General features: G+C 36.9%; 1 protein-coding gene across 10 annotated transcripts in view; it reads left to right on the top strand.

The window, feature by feature from the left end:
- Window positions 1-22,454, top strand: part of ST18 (ST18 C2H2C-type zinc finger transcription factor) — a 167,840-nt gene that overhangs the window by 129,271 nt on the left and 16,115 nt on the right. For all 10 annotated transcript variants that reach the window (XM_041713901.2, XM_072924649.1, XM_072924651.1 and 7 more), the window contains 5 exons: window positions 874-1,079; window positions 4,291-4,502; window positions 12,843-13,088; window positions 18,700-18,815; window positions 22,016-22,078. In XM_041713901.2, coding sequence (XP_041569835.2) covers window positions 874-1,079; window positions 4,291-4,502; window positions 12,843-13,088; window positions 18,700-18,815; window positions 22,016-22,078 — 843 coding nt within the window. The remainder of the gene's footprint in view (window positions 1-873; window positions 1,080-4,290; window positions 4,503-12,842; window positions 13,089-18,699; window positions 18,816-22,015; window positions 22,079-22,454) is intronic.

Raw genomic sequence — 22,454 nt, 5'->3', positions numbered from 1 at the left:
TTAAATCTTAATTCCAAACAAGTAACCTGATCAGAACAATTAATAGAATTTATTTATTTTTAGTTGATTGGTTTAATTACTTTAATTTTTATTTTATACAATGACATCAAAAAGGAGAAATACTTTTTAGTGCAATTGTATTTTATCTGAGTTATATGGACCCTACAGACACGCATAATTTGCACATCATTGGCACCACGACCATTACAACCTATTATATTCAGGTCTATTTGGGGACACTTTAATTTGTGGATTATTGACATGATCAGCTCTAATGGTTCCTTCAGAGCCATTACAGAATATTATGTCCATGTGTCTGCCAACTGCATGTGCCTTAACTCTACATATGAAAAGTCCTAAGGAAATTGCTAAAGACAAGTAGTTACTGAACATTAACTAAATGGAATAACACACCATAAATCATTTGTTTCTCCCAAACAGCACAAGCAATTATTTCAGGTCATCTTATATTATATTTATACCATACTCATTCACTGTAAAATGAGAACAATGCTGATCCAAAAAAAACCTAAAAGCTAGAAAAAAATCCAGACAAATTTTTAGAACTAAAGGAAGCGCCAATCTAGCAGTAAGTTAGTAACTTCCTTGTAAGGAGCTCAAGCTGCTATTATTGAATACTGCATTTTTTAATGTCTTCATCTTTTAGTTTGTGAAGCAGTCAAGGTACTTTTTGACTACTAGTCAGCCGTCATGTTTATATGGTTTATTTCTTGTATACACCCACCAGTAAGTTTTGCATGTGATAATAGCACATTTTTGGATTATGAGATGCAACAATACCCTATTTTTCAACACAAGGTTATTTAAAGACATTCTTGTCTTTCTCCTTAATTCTTTTCCTCTTCTCTGCAGGACAAATTTAGCAAAGCAGCCAGAGCTGTCTCAGTTCAGTTACAGGACTTCACAGCCAGTCACTTCCTCCAGAGGCACCCTGGGGAAAGAACAGGAGAAGTTTGGGAAAGTCCCATTTGATTATGCCAGTTTTGATGCACAAGTCTTTGGCAAACGCACAACAGCACCTGTGTCACAAGGTCGAAAAACACCTCAGTTTCTTGAATGTAAGCTTGAAATTAAATTTTCTCTTGAAAAAGGGGAAAAATGTCAATTATTTGTTTTCATTTTCACTTGTTCTGCTTTCAAACTTCTAGAATTCTAAAAAGGTCTGTAGGAACCATCTTTAATCATTTGTGTCAAGAATGCTAAATAGAATCACTAATTTGCAAAATATAGAATTATGAAACACTAAATATCATCACTACAAAGTTTACTTTTTTGATGCTTCCTTTAAAAGTAGTTATCAGTGGAAAAGAGAAGTAAAGAGGAATTCTTTATGTTTTACCTGTTGCCTTCTTCCTTGATTAAATGGTGATATCTTTATGGGAGAGATGACAAGTCCCATGGAATGTGGCTGCACAAGATGTAATGAACTGTTGTACAAAGAAATCCAAGTTAGGTTCCAAAGATACTTCAGGTACTATTTAGGTGAATCTATACAGATATTATTTCTCCTAGATGAGCATGTGCCCCAGCTACATTAATTCCAGGCCTGGGCTGAATTTGGTTTGGTCCCTCATATTTCTGTACTAAATCATATATGAAGCACAGTCATATCCAATGCAACAAATTGTTATCAAGATTTCTCTTCTTCCATCATTTACAGATTGGCTGAGGTACTACTCTGTACAAATGAGATACCACAGTGCAAACACTGAGAGTTTATTGCAGATGCTCTTCAGGATCTGCATGAGAAACATCAGCAAGATTCTGCCATTGAATTGACCATTATAAAATATTCTTTAGTTTAAATAAACAAATAATTCTGTTCCCATGAGGGAAATGGAAAAGAAATATTTCATTCCACCAAATCTTGGGTTCATAAAAAAATAGATCCAGAACAATGTGAAAAATTTTTAAATTAAAAATTTAATTTTTAAATTAAATTTTTAATTGACTTTTCTTTTGTTAATGACAAAAAAAGAAAATAAAATAGGAAAACAAATTTTGTCCCAATTTTGTCTTTGTCCCAACAAAGAAGAGCATTCATAGTAAGGTGAACAGAAAAGCAAAAAATTTTGTTAATGAATACATTAATATATAAGTTAATTATAATAGAATATGCATCTAATACTATGTTATAAATGTTTTATATATTTATAAAATTTTGTATATTTTTTATATTTATTTGTGTACATGTCTGAGTACACAAAAACACACATATATGTTTGTAGGTTTTTGTGTGAATATATACAAATACTCTATTTAAAATTGCAAATGAAAAGTAGATATTTATCTGACCTGGAAAATAGGCTTGCTTAAATGAAAGAAAATATATGCATTGCCAGCTTCTTGGGTGGCAGATTTTCCAATTTTGTTTGTAAAATTGAATATTCCCTATTAGCTGTCTCTTTGCGTAGATGTATGTCTATTTCACAGGTTCATTTCAAGGAAAAAAATGATTGAAATGTTTTTATAGAAATGCAAATGCATACATATGCAATTTATATATGAAGTATATCAGAGCTGAAGTTTACAGCCTGTTGTTCTTGCAAAGATTGCAATGTGCAGCTATTATTTTAATGGAAAGGTGAAAGTAAAAGAGCGGGTGAGTGATTTAACTCTTCAGGTATACAAAAGTTGGCAATAAGAAGCTGATGATGTAGTGATGGGTTCAGAGTCTTATGTAAATATGTAGCCAGACAAAAGCCCATCATTAGCCCTCTGTGGATTCTGCACTTGTAAACTTTTTTGTTTTTTAACAACACATACACCCGTTATAGCCTTGGGTGATTTTTTCGTTGGTCTGTTGGTTGCTTGGTTTTTTGTTTTTTTCTTTTAGGATAGGTAATGAAAAATGCACTTTCTGGTCTTTAAACACAATTTAAATTTCACTGTAGTAACTGTTAAAATTGTAGACTGTCTTGTTTGTGCCACAGTGCTGTGCTTACAGCAGGGTAGATAAATCCTTTTTGATTTTCGCTAGAGAAAGAGAGGACTGAATCATGAGGCTTTCATGTATTGCTCTACTGAGATGCCTCTAGTGCTTAGAGAAATGGAATATAGCATTCAGCTACAGTCAAAGCAGATAAACAAGCATTTCTTTCAGAGCATCCCAAGTTTGAGGGAAGATGAGTCCTCCTATGCCTTGTGTGGCTCTTAGCATTAGAAAGCACTCAACTAAAGCTCTACATCTAAAGGGATCCAGAGCCTTGGGGCTCAGATCTTTAGGGAACGAGCAGATGGCCATATGCAGAAATGTTCTTGATGTATCTGGGTGTAGGCTGAGAAATTGGATTTTGCTTAGTTTATCTTTGTAGGACACTGTGAGGGCTGCAGACAAAAGAAGTGATTATTGCTTCTTTAGAGCAGAAATCATGGTGCTGTGTTCTCCCTGCAACAGTTTATGCCATCCAAGCTCCAAAATCCAAAAGAGAGAGCAGAATTCTCTCTGTTTTAGGTAAACACTGCTGATGAAGAAGAAAACATAGAACTACACACATCACTTCTGTTTGTGAAAGTGCTTTTCTGTTCACCTGTTAGTACTTAATTTTCAGCTGACCTCCCTGTGCCTAATAAAACTGTATTATTCCAAATATAGCCAACAAAAGACTGTAAACCAAGATCATATGTATGCTCAATATTTTTTTTTCATTGATTCAAGGATAGACTTAAATTTCTAAATATTTCCACAAAATACTTAGCGCTGAATGTTCCTTACAGGTAATGTTCTTATCTGATTTCTCTGCTTCATTCAAGAGCCTGGTTTTGTTCTCCTTAGTCACATAAACAAAGCTATTTAAGTAACAGACTTTTTTAATCTAAGTAGAGTAAGCAGTGTTGTTTTAGCTAAGACTGGACAAGTCACTCTTGATTTTTTTAGCACAATAGAGCTCCAAGAGGAAGTCTTTATAAGAGTGCATTTACAATTGCATTTTTCCATTGGGGTGGTGAAATAACGATGGATACCACACTAATGCTTGCTCAGTCTTTCCTTGGACATCATTGTTTTTAATGCTTGAGTTAAGGATAAGTAAAATAGGAGTAAAAAATCTCAGAAGGTTTGTTGACAGATGTGTATTTCTCAAGGAAAAATTAAATTACTGTGTTTCTGAAGCCATTTTTACTGTAAACCCTTACTGGCAATAGCAAATTGATTGTTTTAAATGTAATCTTTGAATATTTTTTATGTATGAAATTGTAGTCTGAGAAGCGAAACTATTTAATGGGAAAAATTTCATACATGCAATTGCTAATCAAATCTCTCTTCAACAGCAAAGCATTTTTCAAATCCAGTGAAATTTTCTAATCGACTGCCTAGTGCTAGCGCCCACACACAGAGCCCTTGCCATGCCAACTCTTATAGCTACGGTCAATGTAGTGAAGACACCCACATAGCAGCAGCTGCTGCTATCCTGAACCTTTCCACCCGCTGCAGGGAAGCAGCAGAGATCCTCTCCAACAAACCACAGAGTCTGTCTGCCAAGGTAGGGTAGTCCAAGAACCTGGAGGGTGTGCTAGCTACTGAACTGTGCGAATAAACTGTCTTTCATGTTAGTGACTGCATTAAATCCCCCAAAAGGAGGCTTCTGTTTGCATGCTCTTTTGAAGAGAGGCAGAGGAAAAAAAAAAACCAACAAAACAGTAACGCAGTGACCAGTTCTGATAAAACTAAATAAATAGCAGGAATTATGTTGCTAATTCTTTTCATAATTGAGCCCTAATTACAAGGGGGGAGTTTTCTGGGATGAAAAAAGAAAAAGGTTATTTGAAATCTAACAACAATCTGTGGTGGATAATGAGTAAGATCTGTTTTAAGAGGGAATTTTTCTCCCTCTGAAACCTGCTATTAGTGATCATTTTGGAGACTGACTTAAAAAAATATATAAAAATCATATGATTAATCACGGAGATATTTTGCTAGCAATGGAACAGAACTACCTATGGAGTCTGTTGTGTTTGGAGCCCCTAACAGTTTGGCAAGGTGGAGAGGGGGGGAATAACAACTGATTTTGGTAACATTCTCCTTTCTGCTGGCAAAAGTAGAGAATCAGGCCCACTGCGTTTGGAGATAGATAATTTGGGCAAGTCTGTCATAATGGAAAGCTGCCTAATTTTGTAGATGTTTGTGTGGCTTTCGTGTTTTGTTTTCTGCTCTGCAATTCCTCACAGATCTTTATGATTTACAAATGGTGTTGTGTGAGCTGTGAGCCTTATTTTCTGTGCCATTACATAGTATTATAATGCTGATGAAAATAGGCAAGATTTTCTTCTGATGACAGTGGTGTGGGAGCATTGTTTATTATTTACATTAAAATCACACATGCTCCACTGCAATGAAACTTTTGAAAGCTCTTTGTAGATAAGAGGGAGTCATTATAAGAACTTAAAGAGAAGTCATTGGGGAGTGGAAAGAGGTGCATTTGTCAAAACACAGCACAGCAGGTGTGCTTCTGCTGTCTTCTACAGCTGTTGGTCTACATTTTTGTTGAGGGTTTATTCACCACTGCTAGGAGGTTAGCTATTATTTTTTGAGTGGAACCATTAATTTTGCCACCAGCATAACACCTTGTTAGGTATTTTGAGCCTTGTGCCTTTGCAGAATGGCATCCCCTACTTTGCTGCTTTTGATTTCTCCTTGTGTGTAAAGTTTAGGTTGTTAAAATCAACACTGGGAGCTGCCATGGGGTGAACATTTTTAGAGTGTCCACATGCATTCCCTGTAACTCATTATCTGTTTCAAAGACTGCTCATAGTACCTCTTCTAATGACAGATTATCCTTGATATCTGCTGCAAAAAACCTTCTTCCATCAGTCTTTAATAGAGACTTCTTCTAGTATGGATATGGAAACTGATGCCAATGGTTAGATTAAATTGCTGCAGCAGCCTTTGGCTGACCTCAGCAATAGACCTTTGTTGCCAGAGAAGAGCAGTAAAGGGACCAGGCATAACCCAAAGATTTTCTCCTATGTACCTGCTTCACAGTTGCCAAATCATGGGGAAGGATTGAATGGAAGTGAACATAACAGTAATGATACAGAGGGGCACTTGGGGCACATAGCTTACTCCTTTTTCACAGCCAGGAATCCAGCCTGAAAGAAAATCACCTGCCTACCTCGCTATCTGCCTGCCTACACTTTTGCCAGACTTTCTGGAGGGCACACTGCTACAAAACATCTGACAGAAGAATCAGAATTAATTTCTGGCCAAAATACAGACAAGTAAGCCCCAAACAGATTTGGTATTGAAAAGTACACAAAACACATTTTTATTTGGTTTTGGATATTTATTACCTTGATTGTACAGGATTCAAACCAAAAATTTGTGAATTAAGTTGCCAGATTCTCTTCAGTAAAGACACTTTCTAATTTTAAAATATGAAACAATAAAATATTATTTATCAGTGTTTCTGAATTGTGTTGTGGCTAGTGGTGGCCACAAATGTAAATGTTTAATTGTTAGAATATATTACAAATTTTTAGATTATTAAAACACCAGTCTTGAGACTTTATCTATATTTGAACTCTAATAATGCAATAAATATTTCCTTTTGCTACTCAACAGCACACATATTCCGCACGTTTGAAAATAACTCTGTGGAGTGGCTGTGTTCAAAGTCCCACAGTATCAAGTGTCTCAGCCCTGCCCCTTGAAAAACCCTTTTATTCCTTTTTCTAAGAAAACCTGACTTGCATTGTCCATACTCTAGCAGATCAAAGCTCCTTACTTGTGAAGGTGTTTGAGCATCAGGCAGCCTTGCAGCAATCTAATCCTTGGTTCTTTACAGATGGGAGGCTGTGTGGTGGTAGAACAAGGGTATGTGAGAGTGCAGAAGATTTCCCAGGCTTGCTGGAAATATCTTGCCAGTAACACAATTGTCAGATATGTAAAAATATTGTGCTTCTAAGTTTTAAAAGCAGAACTTAAAGTTCAAGCGTTTCAAGTAAATGGCATTTTCTTGTATCTTCTCAACAAGGCATGCATATGTTGCCTTATTAAACAAGTGTGGAAAACAACAAAATGCTTTTTAGCACAAATGTTTTCCCAAGTTTCTCTCTTTTTGCCTCTAAAATTTTATTTCTTGACCCTCAAAGCATTTTCCCTCTCCTGGAAGGTCAGATGGTCTACCCTGAATATTCACTGCTTTCCTAGATATACAGATAACATTTAAATGAAAAAAGTAAATGTATTTTATAACATAGTTCCACATTTCAATAATTTAATGGATATTAAAATATGTATTTCTTATTATCTACATATCAGTTCAAAAGGGAGAGTCCAAGACAACAAAAGAGAAGTGTAGCAAGGATAGAGAAGCCACATTCTGCATTAACAGTACCACTGGTGAGAAAAACTTCCAAAGAGACCTTATGTTCAAGGTGATCTGACAAATATCCCAAGTATAAAAATAATAATTTAAAAAAATAAAACAATAAAATAATACATTTATTCTGAAATGAGCAGTAAAATGAATCTTAAACCTTATCTATGAATTATGTATCAGTTGCATACAAAATAGTAAGATCATCAGATACCTTGATGATACAGTTTTCAACATAATTAATAGCACATTAATGTTGCACTGTCTGAGCCATTCAGCCTGGGACTGCAGTAAACTTTTCCCCTGAATATAATCCCAACCAGGCAATTCTCATGCAGCCAGTACCCCAAGCCAGTCTCCTGGTTGTATTTGATTTGCAGTTTATGTAGCTTCATTCAGCTCCCATAGAAGTCAGCAGAAGGGCTCCCCTAGGAGGCTTAGCCTGCAGTTTCTAGCCCTGTGTAAGAATCCATATCATCATAACTTCCAGGGATCTCCCCTGTTTACAGCTCTCACCACACATGTCTCAGTGAGGTAGCTGCAAGCAATAGTTTATCTGTATCCTCATTACTACTGCTTGCCAAACATTTTGTTGACTGTTTTGGTGTTTTTCCCACCTGTTTAGACAAAATGGCATATGCACACTATGCCTTTTAATAAAACAAGAAAAAAAAATATAAAAATAAAATCACACTTGCTAAAAATGTTTAAATTCCAGCTTTTTTGAACAAAATTGTGTCATCTCTCCATTCTTGGATACTGATGATGGTGAAAATTGCATCAATTATTTAAAAACTGTAGTTAGCACTCAGCATGTTTGTCAGGCAGTACTTTAATCCAAATACCTTAAAGCCTAAATACAAGATGAAAAGTCATCCAAGAGTATCACTAGGTACCATCCTGTAATACTGCTGTGCATATTGCTCTCTAAGCATATTCTTGGCTAGCTTTTTTTAATTTGTGAACTGCTCTGGACTTAAATTGTGACTCCATTTTTGTCTCAGATGTTGTTGGGCTGTTACAAGTTTTCTCATTTTGACCCAAATTAATATTTTAATTTTCTGCAGAAGTTCTCTCAATTGCTTAAATTTAGGTGTGAAGAATTGAGGACCTGGTGCATGTGTTTTTGTTGGCTAGGAATAGAAAATCTTTTACTCTTTCGAATGGACTTGTATTAAGAATATTCAGACACACACAAGATATGAGTCTCATTTTCTTCCAGTACCAGTACTTAAGAGCTCTTTTGAGCTTTCCAAACCAGACTGAACTGCTGGGGGAATGCAAAATCATTGATCATGTTGTTCCTTTGGACTTGTTTGGTGTTAAGTTCTGTGGCTGATGCCAACCAAAGAATATATGAATTCTCTTCTATGTCATGACACAATGTCCCTGATGTCACAGGTTTGAAATAAGACACATGCAGGCACAATAATTTACTCTTTCTGATCCTGCTGAGATAAAGCTTAACTTGTAATCATTACTGGAGACACACTTGAAAGTATTAAATGTTATGAGTGATCAGATGGACCAAAAGCATACGAAAAAATGGAGGAGAAATTTGACAAAAAAAACAAGCCTCCTTTATTGTCCTGACTGTTGTAATTCAGTTCCAGGGACACAACCTAATTAAGTACTAGAAAGTATTCCCTAATATTTATGTCATAAGACAAGGCTGAAAAAAAAAAAAAAGAGTTTATTGTACAAAGCAGTTGGAGAAGAATACCGACAATTTTTTTGTTGTTGTTTTGGTTTACATATTTATATTAGACTTCATTTTTGGTAATAAATTACTATTTGTACCTTATCATTCCACTGAATAGCTACTGGAATAAAGAAAATGTGCTCCCATCATTTTTCTTTCATTTTTTTTTCTGGAATCCTTTTACCCCCTGCTTGTAAAATGTGAGGTGGGGGGATTGGACTGCCACTTATGAGTTAGTAGGTAAGAAATAACCTGAATTTAATTACTGTGTGTATCCTGTCATGCTCATTGATTTTTCTTCATTGTTTCAGTAGATATTTTCCTGGTTTACACCAGTGTAAATACAGATGTGAGTAAGATCAAAATCAGGCTGCAAAGATTTACACAGCATAAAACAAACATAAGTTAGGAAGTTAAAAGATACATTTTCATCTTTGTTTTGCGTACAGTTTTAAGGAGTAATCAGAACAGTTTACATTGTTTAGTAGCTATATTTTAAATATGTCATGATAAATAGATAAATATAGGCCTGTTCACACATGCACTAGAGTCAACAGCAATAAGATTTTGCCTTCAGTGAGGAGAACATAGCCTTTCCAAGCTTGAGCTAAGCATAGTAAGTGCCATTTTCTGTCAGCATGTCAGAGCACCGCTCTAACATTTTTTTCCCATTTGCCATTTTTGTCTTTTTAGTTCCATTTAAAAATTGATGTAAAAATAAATGTGGTAAAGCAAGCAAAGGAGACATATTGAGAGGAGGGTGGGATCAGAGTAGGAATGTAAACTGGAGCAATAACTCTGACTTCCCTCTTTTTGCTGTGCCATTTGGAGTTTGCTAGGAAGGCACCAAAGCAATAGCTCTTTTATACCATTCTGAGTAAAAAGCCATGCTGTAAACCTGTGATCAGTTCTGCAATGGGCAAAGGGGGATATTTTTCCCATGACTTTATTTAATTGTTATGTGCATCTGTGAGCTCACTTAAACCCCATCTGCACACTACTTCACAAACACACTACCCAGCCTTTCCTGATGGGAATTAGGTACGTGTTGGACAACCCAACTTCTACATGAATTTCAGGCGAGTGTTGAGAAAGCTTTAAATTTCCATGTTAGTAAATGTCCTGCTTATCAGTAAGAGATCCTTTTGGAGGCTATTGGTATCTGCTTCTCAGAGAGAATAATTTTCTGATATTATTCTATGTCAATTTGCATTAAGAAGGGAGCCTTGATTGTTTTTGGTCTTTCTTGTTGTTACTGTTGCCTTCTGAGTAGTTGATATTTTGTCAGTAGAGAGAATCTGCACTATTTATGGGTTTTGCACTATAAAACTACTGCAGCCCAATCACATGGCTTCCTTTCCTAAGCCATCTGTCACAGAGGTCTGGAATTTTATGTGAATGTTGGTTGTGCAGACTTAACCCAAGTTTTTTTTATTATGAAAAATTGTCAGCAACTACAATATTTAGCATTTTACTTTACATTGGTCATTAAACTTGATTACTGTAGCTCTGTTTCATTGCTATAGTTACATATCAACGACGAAGCCAAAAAACACTGGGGCGATCATGGCAGAGTTCTATTGTCAGATCCTGGAGCGTGTGCTTGGCACTGATATAGTTAATATCTTGGATTTTTGTAACTAAGGTTTATTAATGCTGGTATAAAAATGTATTTGATATTATACAGATGGCATAAGATGTTGTGGTTACTAAGTTATTATCCAGGATAAGCTGCACTGTCAAATTCAGGGCTTAAAACTATCACAGGAGATTAAACTATTTACTAAAAAGGGGCAGAAAGATATAACAAAAGCGTCTTAGTATGAACATATTAGAAGTGTATTTACTTCCCATAAATATAATAAAACATCTCTCTCTTTAAGCTGTATGATTGAAAATGTGAACTTGGCTATGTGGGAGAAGCAAAGATAAGAGGTGCCTGAGTTTCTGAACCAGGGACAAACAGATGGCTTGGTGGTGCTTCAGTCTAGGTGGGCATCTGCATCAAGCCCATGGATGCAAAAGGGAGCCATGCTGGCTGAGTGAAGAGAGGTTGTAGGGCCTTAAATTGTCATCTACCACCAATATTTTCCTTCTGATTCATATGATTTAATCAATCACATTTTACCTTTGAATTAGTCATCACTGGCAGTGGTGGAAGGCAAGGTTGCATTAAGGCAGCTTGCACCCTCAGTTCAGCCAGCATGGCCATGTCACACTTTCAGCACAGGGGAGCAGCTCCCTGTTTCACCACAGCTCTCAAGCAAGGACAAGTTTCACTGTCCTATCTTTAGGATGGTAAACTAATCATCATGCTCCAGCAATATTTAATGTTCATAAAAAGAAAGGGGCTCCTCCTGTCAATGTCTTTCTGAGGAGGAGGTCTAAACTCACCCCTGGGCATATCTGACTCTTTTCTATTTACAACACAACATCTAGGTGTTTCACTTACACTATGAGTTTCCTATTATATTATTCAAGGTAGGAAATCTAGGTTTATAAAGCTGTCTCCTACAGCTACACAGTACAGAACACATCTACCCCAAATTCCCAAGTGTTATCCAAGCTTTGTGGTGGCACAAATTAAAAATAGTAGTGATGACAATGAGCAGTGTTAATTACAGTATTCTATGTGTAAATCTCTGACATTGCTATTTATCTCCATAGTCTTTGAATGTTTTCCACCTTATTCAGGAAAACACTGAACTAGACTGCTGAGTAGTCCTCCAGAAGCCACATTTCATCTTTTCCCCTACTTGCCATCAGTAAATGTTGGCAATAGCAAGGACTAGTCTTGTGTTCATCCTTGTATAGAAAATACGTTAATATGCGGTGTAGCATATTAAGCATGAGGGCAAATTTGTTGTTGCTTAGATCAGTAAATTGCACTTTTGAGCAGCTTTTTACCCTTGCAAGAAGAGCAGTTTGTCCTCTTTTCCTGTGATCAAACAGGATAAGGCAGAACAGTGACATTTCCTTCCTTTGTTCTTGTACAGCCAAGCAGCATCTGCCCCTTTTTTTGAGCGGGAGAGCTCCTCCCAGACTGGAAATAGAGGTTGGGTCTGTCCTCAAGCTGCGCACACCTCTGCAATTAGAGGCTGCTCTTTGCTGTACTCCCCAGGAAGCAAAGTTTGCTAATTCAGGCAGAATACCTCCATTAGGGAGAACCTCCTCACAATCTTCCTGTATCTCTCAGTCTAGTGGTCTCAGTGCAGCCCTGTGCCTTAGTGGCCTAGTCAAATGATGATAAAGACAGTATGTCATTTCAAGTGATGTAGAAAATCCCAGTGAAAATTTCTCCTACTGTGCTACTTTTAGATGTATTTCTTTCCCCCTCCTTCTCCCCCACCATGATGCAGATGTTGTAATGTTTCCAGGGTGTGGGGGGAAGGGAGGATATGTAATAGTAATGCTGTTGATGACCTAAACAATGCATTAATGCTTTTAGCTGTGAATTGGGGTCATAGTTCTCTGTAAGAGTGAAAAGATCAAGAAGATTTAAAGCTAAACTTTTTTTAAATAAAACTAGATTTAGGGTGTATAGGTTATGGTTTAGTGGCATCTTATTTAAATTCTACTTACTATGTTTAAGCTGAGATGCAGAGATACCATTACTGAAGCTACTCTTAAGTCTGCCTAAGAGTTGGACATTAACTGTCATAAATCGAAAAGCTGGGTTTAGATTCAGATAAATTTAAATAAAAGCGTGCATTTATATTTATCCTTTAAAAGCACCACATGGTTATTTTACAGCCTTACTATGTCCATATCTAAACATGTCTCTATTTCCTGTTGCATGTCAGGGAGCTGAGATAGAAGTGGATGAAAATGGCACACTGGATTTGAGCATGAAAAAGAATCGAAGCCAAGACAAAGTTATGCCTCTCACTTCTTCCAGCACAGCACTTCCCACTCCTTCCTCTTCTCCTTTCAAAGCAAGTAGCATCCTTGTAAATGCAGCCTTCTACCAGGCACTATGTGAACAGGAAGGCTGGGATACACCAATCAATTACAGCAAGACCCATGGCAGGAAAGAAGAAGAAAAAGAGGTATTTTTTCAGTTTCTGAGTGACTTTTTCCCTTGCATGAGAGACCATATGATACCAGATAACAATGATAACATCTAGAATAGTTTAAAGGGAATCAGTTTCCACAAGTAGAGGCTTGTGAACATTGATCTGGTTTTAATGGTCTCTTGGATGGGATATAAAAAAACCCTGTTACTCACCTTGGAAAATCTTGCATTCAGAGCTTGCTTCTTAGTGTCTGTAAGACTCTAAGTTAAGGGAAAAAAAGCTTACCATCATTAGAGTCTGCTTTTAAAATTTTGTTCCTAATGGTTCAGTCCTGTAACACAGATACCCAAATGGACTAGCAATCACCAGGGAAAAAAAGGAAAAACAAAACAAAAATAACCCCAACAAATAAAATGAAGCTAAGGCAGTTCTCTCATGCTGAAACAAAAGAAAAATTTTCCATACCAACTCTTTAGACTTCTAGATAACTTGCTACCTAAGCATTTAAACTCATTGTTAAAACCTTGCCTTAACTTCTTTCACTGGAAAACTTTATTTTACATACTGCAAGAAATTTTTGCCACTGAGTCTTAGATCTCCAACTTGCAACTTATGTGATCGATCTTCTGGAGTGTCACTTCCAAATCAATAATTGTCTTTATTTTGGTTTTGTTTCTGTTTTTCATGTCTGTTTATCTTGTCTTGAAAACAAGGCAGCATAGTCTTCTATGGCCTTTCTTTCTTATTCTACTTTGCTGGCAAGTTTGACTTAATATTTTTTTCTCTTGAACCTGACTTTCAGGATATGGACTGCTTTCATTTTTAATAAATCAGGAAGGGACCACCAACTCTTTAAAAGCCTATGTTACAGCTTTCAGAAACAAAGTAAAAGATGTCCTGGTCTGAAGGTTTTATACTACTTACTCCTTGTTTGGTTTTATATATAATAGAATTTGATCGTTATAATAATATGAAATTATCTTTTGTTCAAATATCAAATCTGACACTTCAAGAAGACATAGATGGAGTAAAGCTATTTACAATTGAGGTTAGATGATCCAGGCATCCAATTCAAAAACCACCTGGAATTAAAAGATAATTCAATTGTATGAGGTAAACAATCTACCACCACTGGGTAGAGGGTTGCAATGTGTCCGCTGAAAAAGCTTGCAATTGGAGGTGGGCTGTCTTGAACACTTTGCAGTCTCCTCTTTGGGGATAATTATGGTCTTTATCTCACCAATGACAGAACAATCTGAGCCCCAGGGTTTTGGAGTGGGTTTGACCTGAAGCAGGAGGTTGAGGGCTCAGGCCCTTCCCCATTCATGCTGCATGATGAGCACACACATCCAGCTTTGAGAGGACTGCCCTGCTGCTGGGATCAAGAGGTGTCACAGACTTGGCAAGGGACCTGTCGTGTCACTCCTCCTCCCTGCTGCCATCACGGCTCAGCAAAAGAGCCAGGACAGGAGCACCTCCACATCCCCCATAATCCATGCCTGGCTTTCACAAGGCTAGGATGGATGTCTGGATGTTTTCCTGTCCTTTTCCAGAACAGGGAGTTGGAGGAAAATAACCTACCCAACAGGACATAATGGTCCAGTGCACTCAGTCGCTGGTGCCCCTTGCACTTGGTGCTTTGACACTGCACATTTTGTCCCTAATTGAGGATCTGGCCCCAGATCTCTGATGTGAGATTTTTCTGTCCCAGGGAGCCTTGATACATCCAGTGATGACAGGGCCAGAGGCTCTGTTTTCAAAATCAAAGACTGGCAGTTATCCTTATGCAAAGAAAATGACTGATTATATCTATTTCTAATTCATTGTTATCTGGTTCATATGCACACCAGTTGTTTAATTTTTGTGGTAATTTCCAGAAAATATTGTCTCTCTCTCTCTCAGCAAAATAGCCTGTCCAGATGCCCCTTTAAAAAAAAAAATCTGAATTTGGAAAAAGCTCAAAATCTCTCCAAAAGGAAAGCGCTGAGAAATAACTAGAGCTGTCAGTTAGTTCAACTGTCAGTTCTCCAAAGATTTCAGGGCTTAAAAATGTTAAAAGTGCCAGATGCTATTATCTGTTATTCATGTTACCATTATGTTCTGGTCTTTGCTGAAATCAATATAAACTTCCATCTGTACATTAATGGAGTATCATTGCTTGCTTTCTTTCACTAGTGTGCATGCATGAATACACACGTGCTCTTTGCAGGAAATAGTAGTGCTTGGACCAATTGGGCTGGTTCCGATTTTTCTTTTAGTCTGAAATTCTTTAGATTTTAATAGCATTTAACTATAAATCCATTCAAATGGAAAAGGAAAAATTATACATATTGAAAAGCAATGACAATCATCAACCAACATACCAGAAAGAGAGAAGTGTTAAAGGTGTTTTCCCAAAGGATTAGCTCTCCCTCTAAAGATAAATAGCTGGAGAAGCACACAAGATGTGATGCTCTGCTAAGAGCAGAGGATCAAAAAGTATTTGTTCTTTATTTCTGACCTTCTGTGTTTTGGACAGATGCAACCCCTTTTGGGCCACATGTAGTGATATAAGGTTCTAGAAAAGCAGAGTTTCAGTATCGCTGTGCCTGCATTTCCTTTGCACTGTCCTGATTTTGCAGCTTCTACACATATGAAGATTTTATGTTGCTTGGATAACAGCAGGTGTCCCTCAAGAAACTAAGAAAATGACTAAAGGTGACTAAAGAACTCACCTATTTAAATGTCTATATATCTCCCTTACTCCTGGGAAATATTCTAGGAAAAAAAAAACCAAAAACAAACCTGTATAAAATTGTTGTTGTTTCTGTATGTATGTGTGTGTATAACTTTAGTTTAAAGAAATTAGAAATCATAATAGCTCAATTCAGGGAATTCACCATTAAGATTTGAAAAAAACTAATTATTTAAAGATATAAAATGAAAATATTGCAATTCTAAACCCTCTAATATCATTTATACTGGTGGCTATAGGTGTACTCCTGTCAGTCTTCACCATGAAATCTTGTTTTTATTAAATTACTCAGTGAAATGAAGCTGTGAACTTTAATACTGTAGTGTTTTGTCCAGCCTTGGATATGTATAATTCTCCATCAGTCTGCTCTATGCAGCAGGTATCAGACAGTGACATGATGAATAACCACACACACACACACACACACACACACACACACACAAAGTTTCTGGTCTATCACCAGTGAAAGATCGGATATCTTTGATTTAAAATAAATAACACAAGTTGCACAAATGAAAATATTAACATAGCCTGCAGCACAAATAGGTATGGCAATTCTGGTGTGCTGCAAGTGCACCCCGAGGTACATGACCCAGATCAGGATCACAGTGGAGTGCTAGAAGGTCCTTTTCACCACCCCACACTCCAGGCTACTCTCCGAAGAAGTGGAAGAGGCTGATGTATGCCTGGTTTAGATACATAGGATCCAGGCAAGGCATGCTTTAAATTTTTAGGAACATACATCAGTTCAGTGATGCAGATGTAGCCTGACAGAGTTAGTTGTTAGACAGGAAACTGATAAACCACCCTTCTTTAACCTCAATTAAATTAAATGGAAACCATTTTACCTGTGTTTTTTTGGACTTATTTTGACATCTGATCGCTTCTAACTGGCAATAGCACTTTTGTAGTTTCCTCGGGGAGCTTTTGATTTTATTGTAACTTGTACCAGTGATCCCTGCTTGCACTTATGTTGTTTGTAAGAAAGGTAGGTCAGAACTTTTGGACAGAACTAGTCAGGAAATCAGAAAATCACCCCTATATGCCACTGCAAAATTACCCCTATATGCCCCTGGGAACAGGTTTTAACCCAGTATTTTTTTAAATACTTTTTAAAACATATATTTGATGTTTCTTGGATCTTAAACAAAGCTGACATCCATTTTTCCTATTTTGCATTTTAGTGTTTTAGCATCCATGTTTGGAAGACTTTCAATCATTTATTATTTCTGCACTAACATCAAGACCTTTGGTAGTTGCTAATTTTCTTTGTTGCTCCTTATCTGGAAGTCTCCTTCAGAAATACAATTCCCCAAGCCTGAAATATATGAGGGTTTTTCTATTTATTTGAAATAATTACTCATTAATTACTGTGAAAACATATTTAGTAAACCTGAATGTATGTATTTTTGCTTTCTATATTTGTATCAGATTAGATTATTCTCAAACAAATTAACTCCACAAATGTGATTGAAAAAATCAGTAGTAATTGATACAGCAATAATATGGCATCATTTCTATATGTATGTGAAGTGTGAGTTAGAGTAGGCAGTAGATAGCCAGCAGCAGAACGCAGAAGAAAATCATGTTGAGGATCCAGCCTCCAAACAGGCAAAGATGAGCTGCCAGAATTGAGGACCATATGGAAGCTTTATCAGAAGAAATACCCCTGTAGAGCTTACAAGACCCAGGAGGCAGAAACTCCATTTTCAGTCCAGATTCGAGTCAGCCCTGTGTTAACAGCTCTGCAGACAAGCCTGCTCCTCTGTCCTGGCACATTTGTCAGCTGCACAAGCCCAGAGCATCCATGGCACCAGCACTGTGAGTTTAGCAGAGGCTGGGACCTTCCCCTCTCAACCACGGGCAGCAGTTTCTGCTTCTACAGATGGTAATCTCTGGGAAACACCTGAGTGTTGGAATGGAATCACAAAACCAACATGCAGTCCAAGAAGGGATTAATAGAGGTCTGATAATTGATTCTATAAACTTTGGAGATTTCTCGAATGATGAAATAGCTACGGAACATCCCTCCAAAAAGAAAATATTTATCTTTCATAAAGATAATACTAATTGTAGGCATTAAGTCTCAAAACAGTAAAAACCAAGTTATTTTGAAGTTATCAAAGAAGATTTTTTAGAAAACAAAAATGTAATTTCCTTCCAGGACTCCAAGTTTCCAAAATGCCTTCCCAATGGAGTGAAGGCTCATGATTCATTCCATCTACCAAACAGCATGGTAGCAGTGATGATTTAGATTTACAAATAGTAGAAATCAAGAACTATCCTTAGGAGCCTGCTATTAAGAAAGCTTCAAAGCTGTTTTGTTCTTTATGGTTTTTATTTTAACAAGAATCTGCTCTTTCAGTAAGATAACAGGACATTCCATTCCACAGACCTAAAAAGCTTCGGATTACCATTTGCTTATGTAAATAGCACATTTTAAATTTATGATTGCAATTTTGTAATTTATGGTGCAAGGGTCACCACTTCAACTGTATTCAAAAGTCAGCAATGTACTTACACAGCAAATAAAAAGAACATAACTGCCAAAGTCTAGTTTGGCTCTAGCAATAACCACTTCTCTTTTCTCTGTGTACTTTTCTTTGGCCTTTATCACCATCTTATAAAAACAAACACAAGTGTCGCCTATATATGGCTTAAATTAGCATCTACTTTCAGAAATATTTACACAACATTCTTAAAAGTCTGCCTGTAAGAACCTGAAACTATGATATACTAAACTTTCCTAATTTCTCTCCATCATTTCTTTTTAATATTTTTCTTTTTTCTTTTTTTTTTTTTTTTTTTAAGTTTATAAGAGGTTCTCTTCTTGCCATGGTAAATTGTTTCTTGAATGTGTGGGAGGACTTGAAGAGCAACCTTTTGTTACATTCTCATCTAATATTTCAGAAAGATCCAGTGAGCTCTCCAGAAAACATGGAGGAAAAGAAGTACCCAGGAGATGTCTCCATACCCAGTCCTAAAACTAAGCTCCATTCAAGAGATCTCAAAAAGGAACTCATCACGTGAGTCACAAAAAATGCTACATTTTCCTTTGCCCTGGTAAGGACTGGCTATGCTGCTGTTCTGATGTCTGTTTTGAAGTAGATTTGCAGGAGCTGAGCAGGGAAACTTGCACAATTCCCTGCCAGTAGTTAGTTCCACATCGTGGCTATGCAGACATGAGATTTGGAGCTGTGACAAGCCAGAGTGTGCCTGGAGGTCTGGATAGATTAATGACTAAATTTGTACTGGGTGCCACTCCTTATTCCTCAGATAGATAGGTAACAAGTGGGAAACAACTCCTTCTACAAAACACACCATTTCATAACATGCTACATATTGCCTCTGCTAATGCTTGTATAATTAAATAAGCTTTAATTGAACAATTGTCATTATAGATCCATTGCTTAGAACTTGTGTAGAAGCAGTTAGGATTTCTCAGACAGAAAACATGCAGAGTTCATAAAAATACAAAATACAAGACAAAACGGGATTTTCCAACCTGTAGGAAACAGGTTTAAGTCCTTCATCTGCTTCCTTCCAAGCAGAATTATTCAGTCCCACTCAAAATCCAGTGGCTGTAGAAATTCACGCCCTGGACTATAGGCTAATACTCTCTTTCCCAGTTACTGAGATGCACTTGCTCTGTGTTAAGTTACAAAAATTTACTATCTAGAACTGCAAACAAATTCTATTAAATCAGTCTTCATTCAACAGCTTGTTTCAGTTTAGAATTTTTTACTAAAATTGTCCCAAGCAGCTCATAACACAAGTCACTTTTAAAAAATGTTATCTAGGCTCTTCACAAAATCACATTTTGTAATTTTGAGTTCACATCAATATAATTTTGAAATTAACATGGAGTTTTCACTATAATAGTCAGTCAGGACTCAGCAATCATTTATGGCACATTTCTTTTTGTCCCAAAGCAGAGCAGGTCTCTCTGCATAAGTGTGGTCCATATCACTTAGTGATGATAGCCCATAACTGCAGGCTCACCCATGAATAAACAAGTCACGTCACGCCAACTTGTGTCCTGCTCTCCAGACTCGGTGGCACTGAAGCTGTTAGAGCTGCCTCTGTCTCTAGAATTTACATTTCCCTGGGGCAAGCTGCTGTGAAGAGCGATTCTTTCCCCTCATGTCATGCAGTCTGCATGTTGTCTACTCACCACATTATATCTGCAGTCATAGTTCATGACCTAAATTGCTGCAGGTCAGGTTGTCTTGCCTCTTCTTCTAAAACAAATGCATACAAAAATCACTGAGAGTTTATCTGCTGAAGGCTAATGGCTTTTCTTTTGTAGTGTTTATTCCTTTGTGATACTGACCTGTTTTGAGATACCTGTAATATACTTTTCTACTCTCCTAAATAAAGTATTTACTAGAGCAACGATGAGCTTACAGTGGTTCAAAAAGTATCTAAAAACATCTATCTAAAACGTAATTGTGCCAAAAAAATTAAATAAAAATTTGTTTTAATTTATCAGAATAATCTATAGGCAATATAGAGATCAAACTACATTCCTGTGATCCCACTGAGCTCAGATATTTTACTGAAAAATTCAGTACAGTTGGCTCCATCATGAGGAAGCTTTTAAAATGACATAAGCATTTGCAGAGAAAAATTTTGAACGTGGTAAGCACAGTTGGAGCAAACTACTGTATGAATCCCACCATCTAGCACGTGCTTTCTATTTTTCCATGTAAATTCTATTGGCCATTACGGTAGCACTCAGGTTCAAATGGGCTATGAAAATGAGGCTGATTTCTTCCTAAGGCTTTTTTACAGATTTGAAAATCTTCCTAGCATTCTGCCAGCTCAGAGAAAATAGCCAGGTGAGCATCTCAGGCACCCCTTTCTCATTAGCATGGAGCACTAGCTAGCAGTTTTTGTGTAGCATCTGCTTGCCCTTTTAATCCATATTTCCAGTGAAAGAAAAACAGTTCTCTATAAGGCAACTCTCCAGAGTTGGTGTTAGAGTGTTTTAAATATTATATTTAATTCACCTCCCCCTCCATGCACAAGTTGCGTTTCTTGGTATCTTTCCTCTTCTGCAGAGGACTGTATCCCAGCTTGATTTCAGTGTTACAACTGAAGAAGGGCTGAGGAAAAAGAGAAGCTATAACATCTTCTCCAACATCCCTCCATCTCTTGGTTTAAATGAGCATATCTGTTTGGTTAAATGTACACCGTTGCCTTGGTTCCAGCCAGGACAGGGTTAAATTTTGTAGTAGCCAAGAGGTGAAGGTGGCTGAGGGTTACTCTATAACCTCACCCAAGGAGAAGGCTGTCCTCCCAGTCAAGTAAGCTTGGCAAAGGGAGTGCTTGGGTAACACCAGTTCTGTTCTGAGCAATCATTTGCCTGTCTTGTGCAGTTTCTCATGGATACTTTAGCTGTTACCATTCATTTTGAATGAATTTTCATTCATTCATTTTGTTATCTCATTGCTGTTTCCAGTGATTTGCTCTTATCTTGAGATGTGGCTTTCACATTTTGTGCCTCCAATTCTACTCTCCAACCTGCCACATGGGGAGGAGGAAGGGGGGTAGAGTAGCAGCCTATGGTTTAGAGAGTCTTGGTGGGAACACTAATTTGGAGAGTACCATTCCTAAACCACAACAACCACCTTTGTATCACTTCTCAGTTCTGCTGAGAAACAGCTTGAGAAAGTTTTGTTCTCTTTCAGAGCTTCAGATGTGTGATATTGACGTGCTTTCTCTTCTGCAAGCAATCCTAACACATTTCTCACTTGTGTCAGTAAATAAATATTGGATATGTTTCTAAAGAAGGTGCCTTATTTTAGTCAGAAGTGACATGAATTATTTTAAATATATATTCAATATGTTATACTGGAGGTCAGATCAGAAACTTCAGCTCCAACATTTATGAATTGCTGTAAAAATTTTGCGCCAATAATAAAACAGTCTTTTTAAGAACCCACTTTATAAGCAAAATACCTATCCAAAGGTAACTCTACACAGATAAAATAAGGGTTTTAATTATTTGCATTGTAGAAATAGGAAAAATTATTTCCCTCTGTGTGTCAAGTAATAATTAAAAAATAGAAGTGAAGTTTTTCTAGATGACTGCAGTGTCGTGACAGTGTGTAATGATGAACGTGATTGCCCTAAGGATCATTACATAATTCGCTGCAGAGTATGGTGAGCTATGTAGTGTATTAGATATCCTCTAATTTCTCATTCCTTCTTCTCTGCATAGCTGTCCAACCCCAGGATGTGATGGTAGTGGTCATGTAACAGGAAACTATGCCTCACACCGCAGGTAAGAAACAACAGGAAGCCTAAAACAGGAAATAGTGCTACTTCTAACTCTTGTGATCTTTAAACTTTTTGCACTAACCATGGATAAGTATTCAAAAACAATTTGCAGAAAATAATCTGCACATAAACGTGGTTGTTTTTCCTGATTTTGTTATATTTGTGAAGGTGTGGACTTAAACACTGAGGAAGTTAAGCAGCATATGCTTATTACTGTAGCTGCATTTCTCAGCTGAGACCTGCAGATAAGTAATTTAGTGAAGTTTGCATTTCCCTGAGTGTACAAACGGTCTCTATAAAGATGCTGTTGCATCTGATTATAAATGAGGTTTCTGCATATCTGTCTATGAATGGCTTTGAAATTCATAATCTACTATTAT

Source organism: Taeniopygia guttata, chromosome 2 (assembly GCF_048771995.1).
Source record: "Taeniopygia guttata chromosome 2, bTaeGut7.mat, whole genome shotgun sequence".
Lineage (NCBI taxonomy): Eukaryota > Metazoa > Chordata > Aves > Passeriformes > Estrildidae > Taeniopygia > Taeniopygia guttata.
Note: the sequence above shows the minus strand (reverse complement) of the source record. Positions and strands in the feature narration are given on the sequence as shown.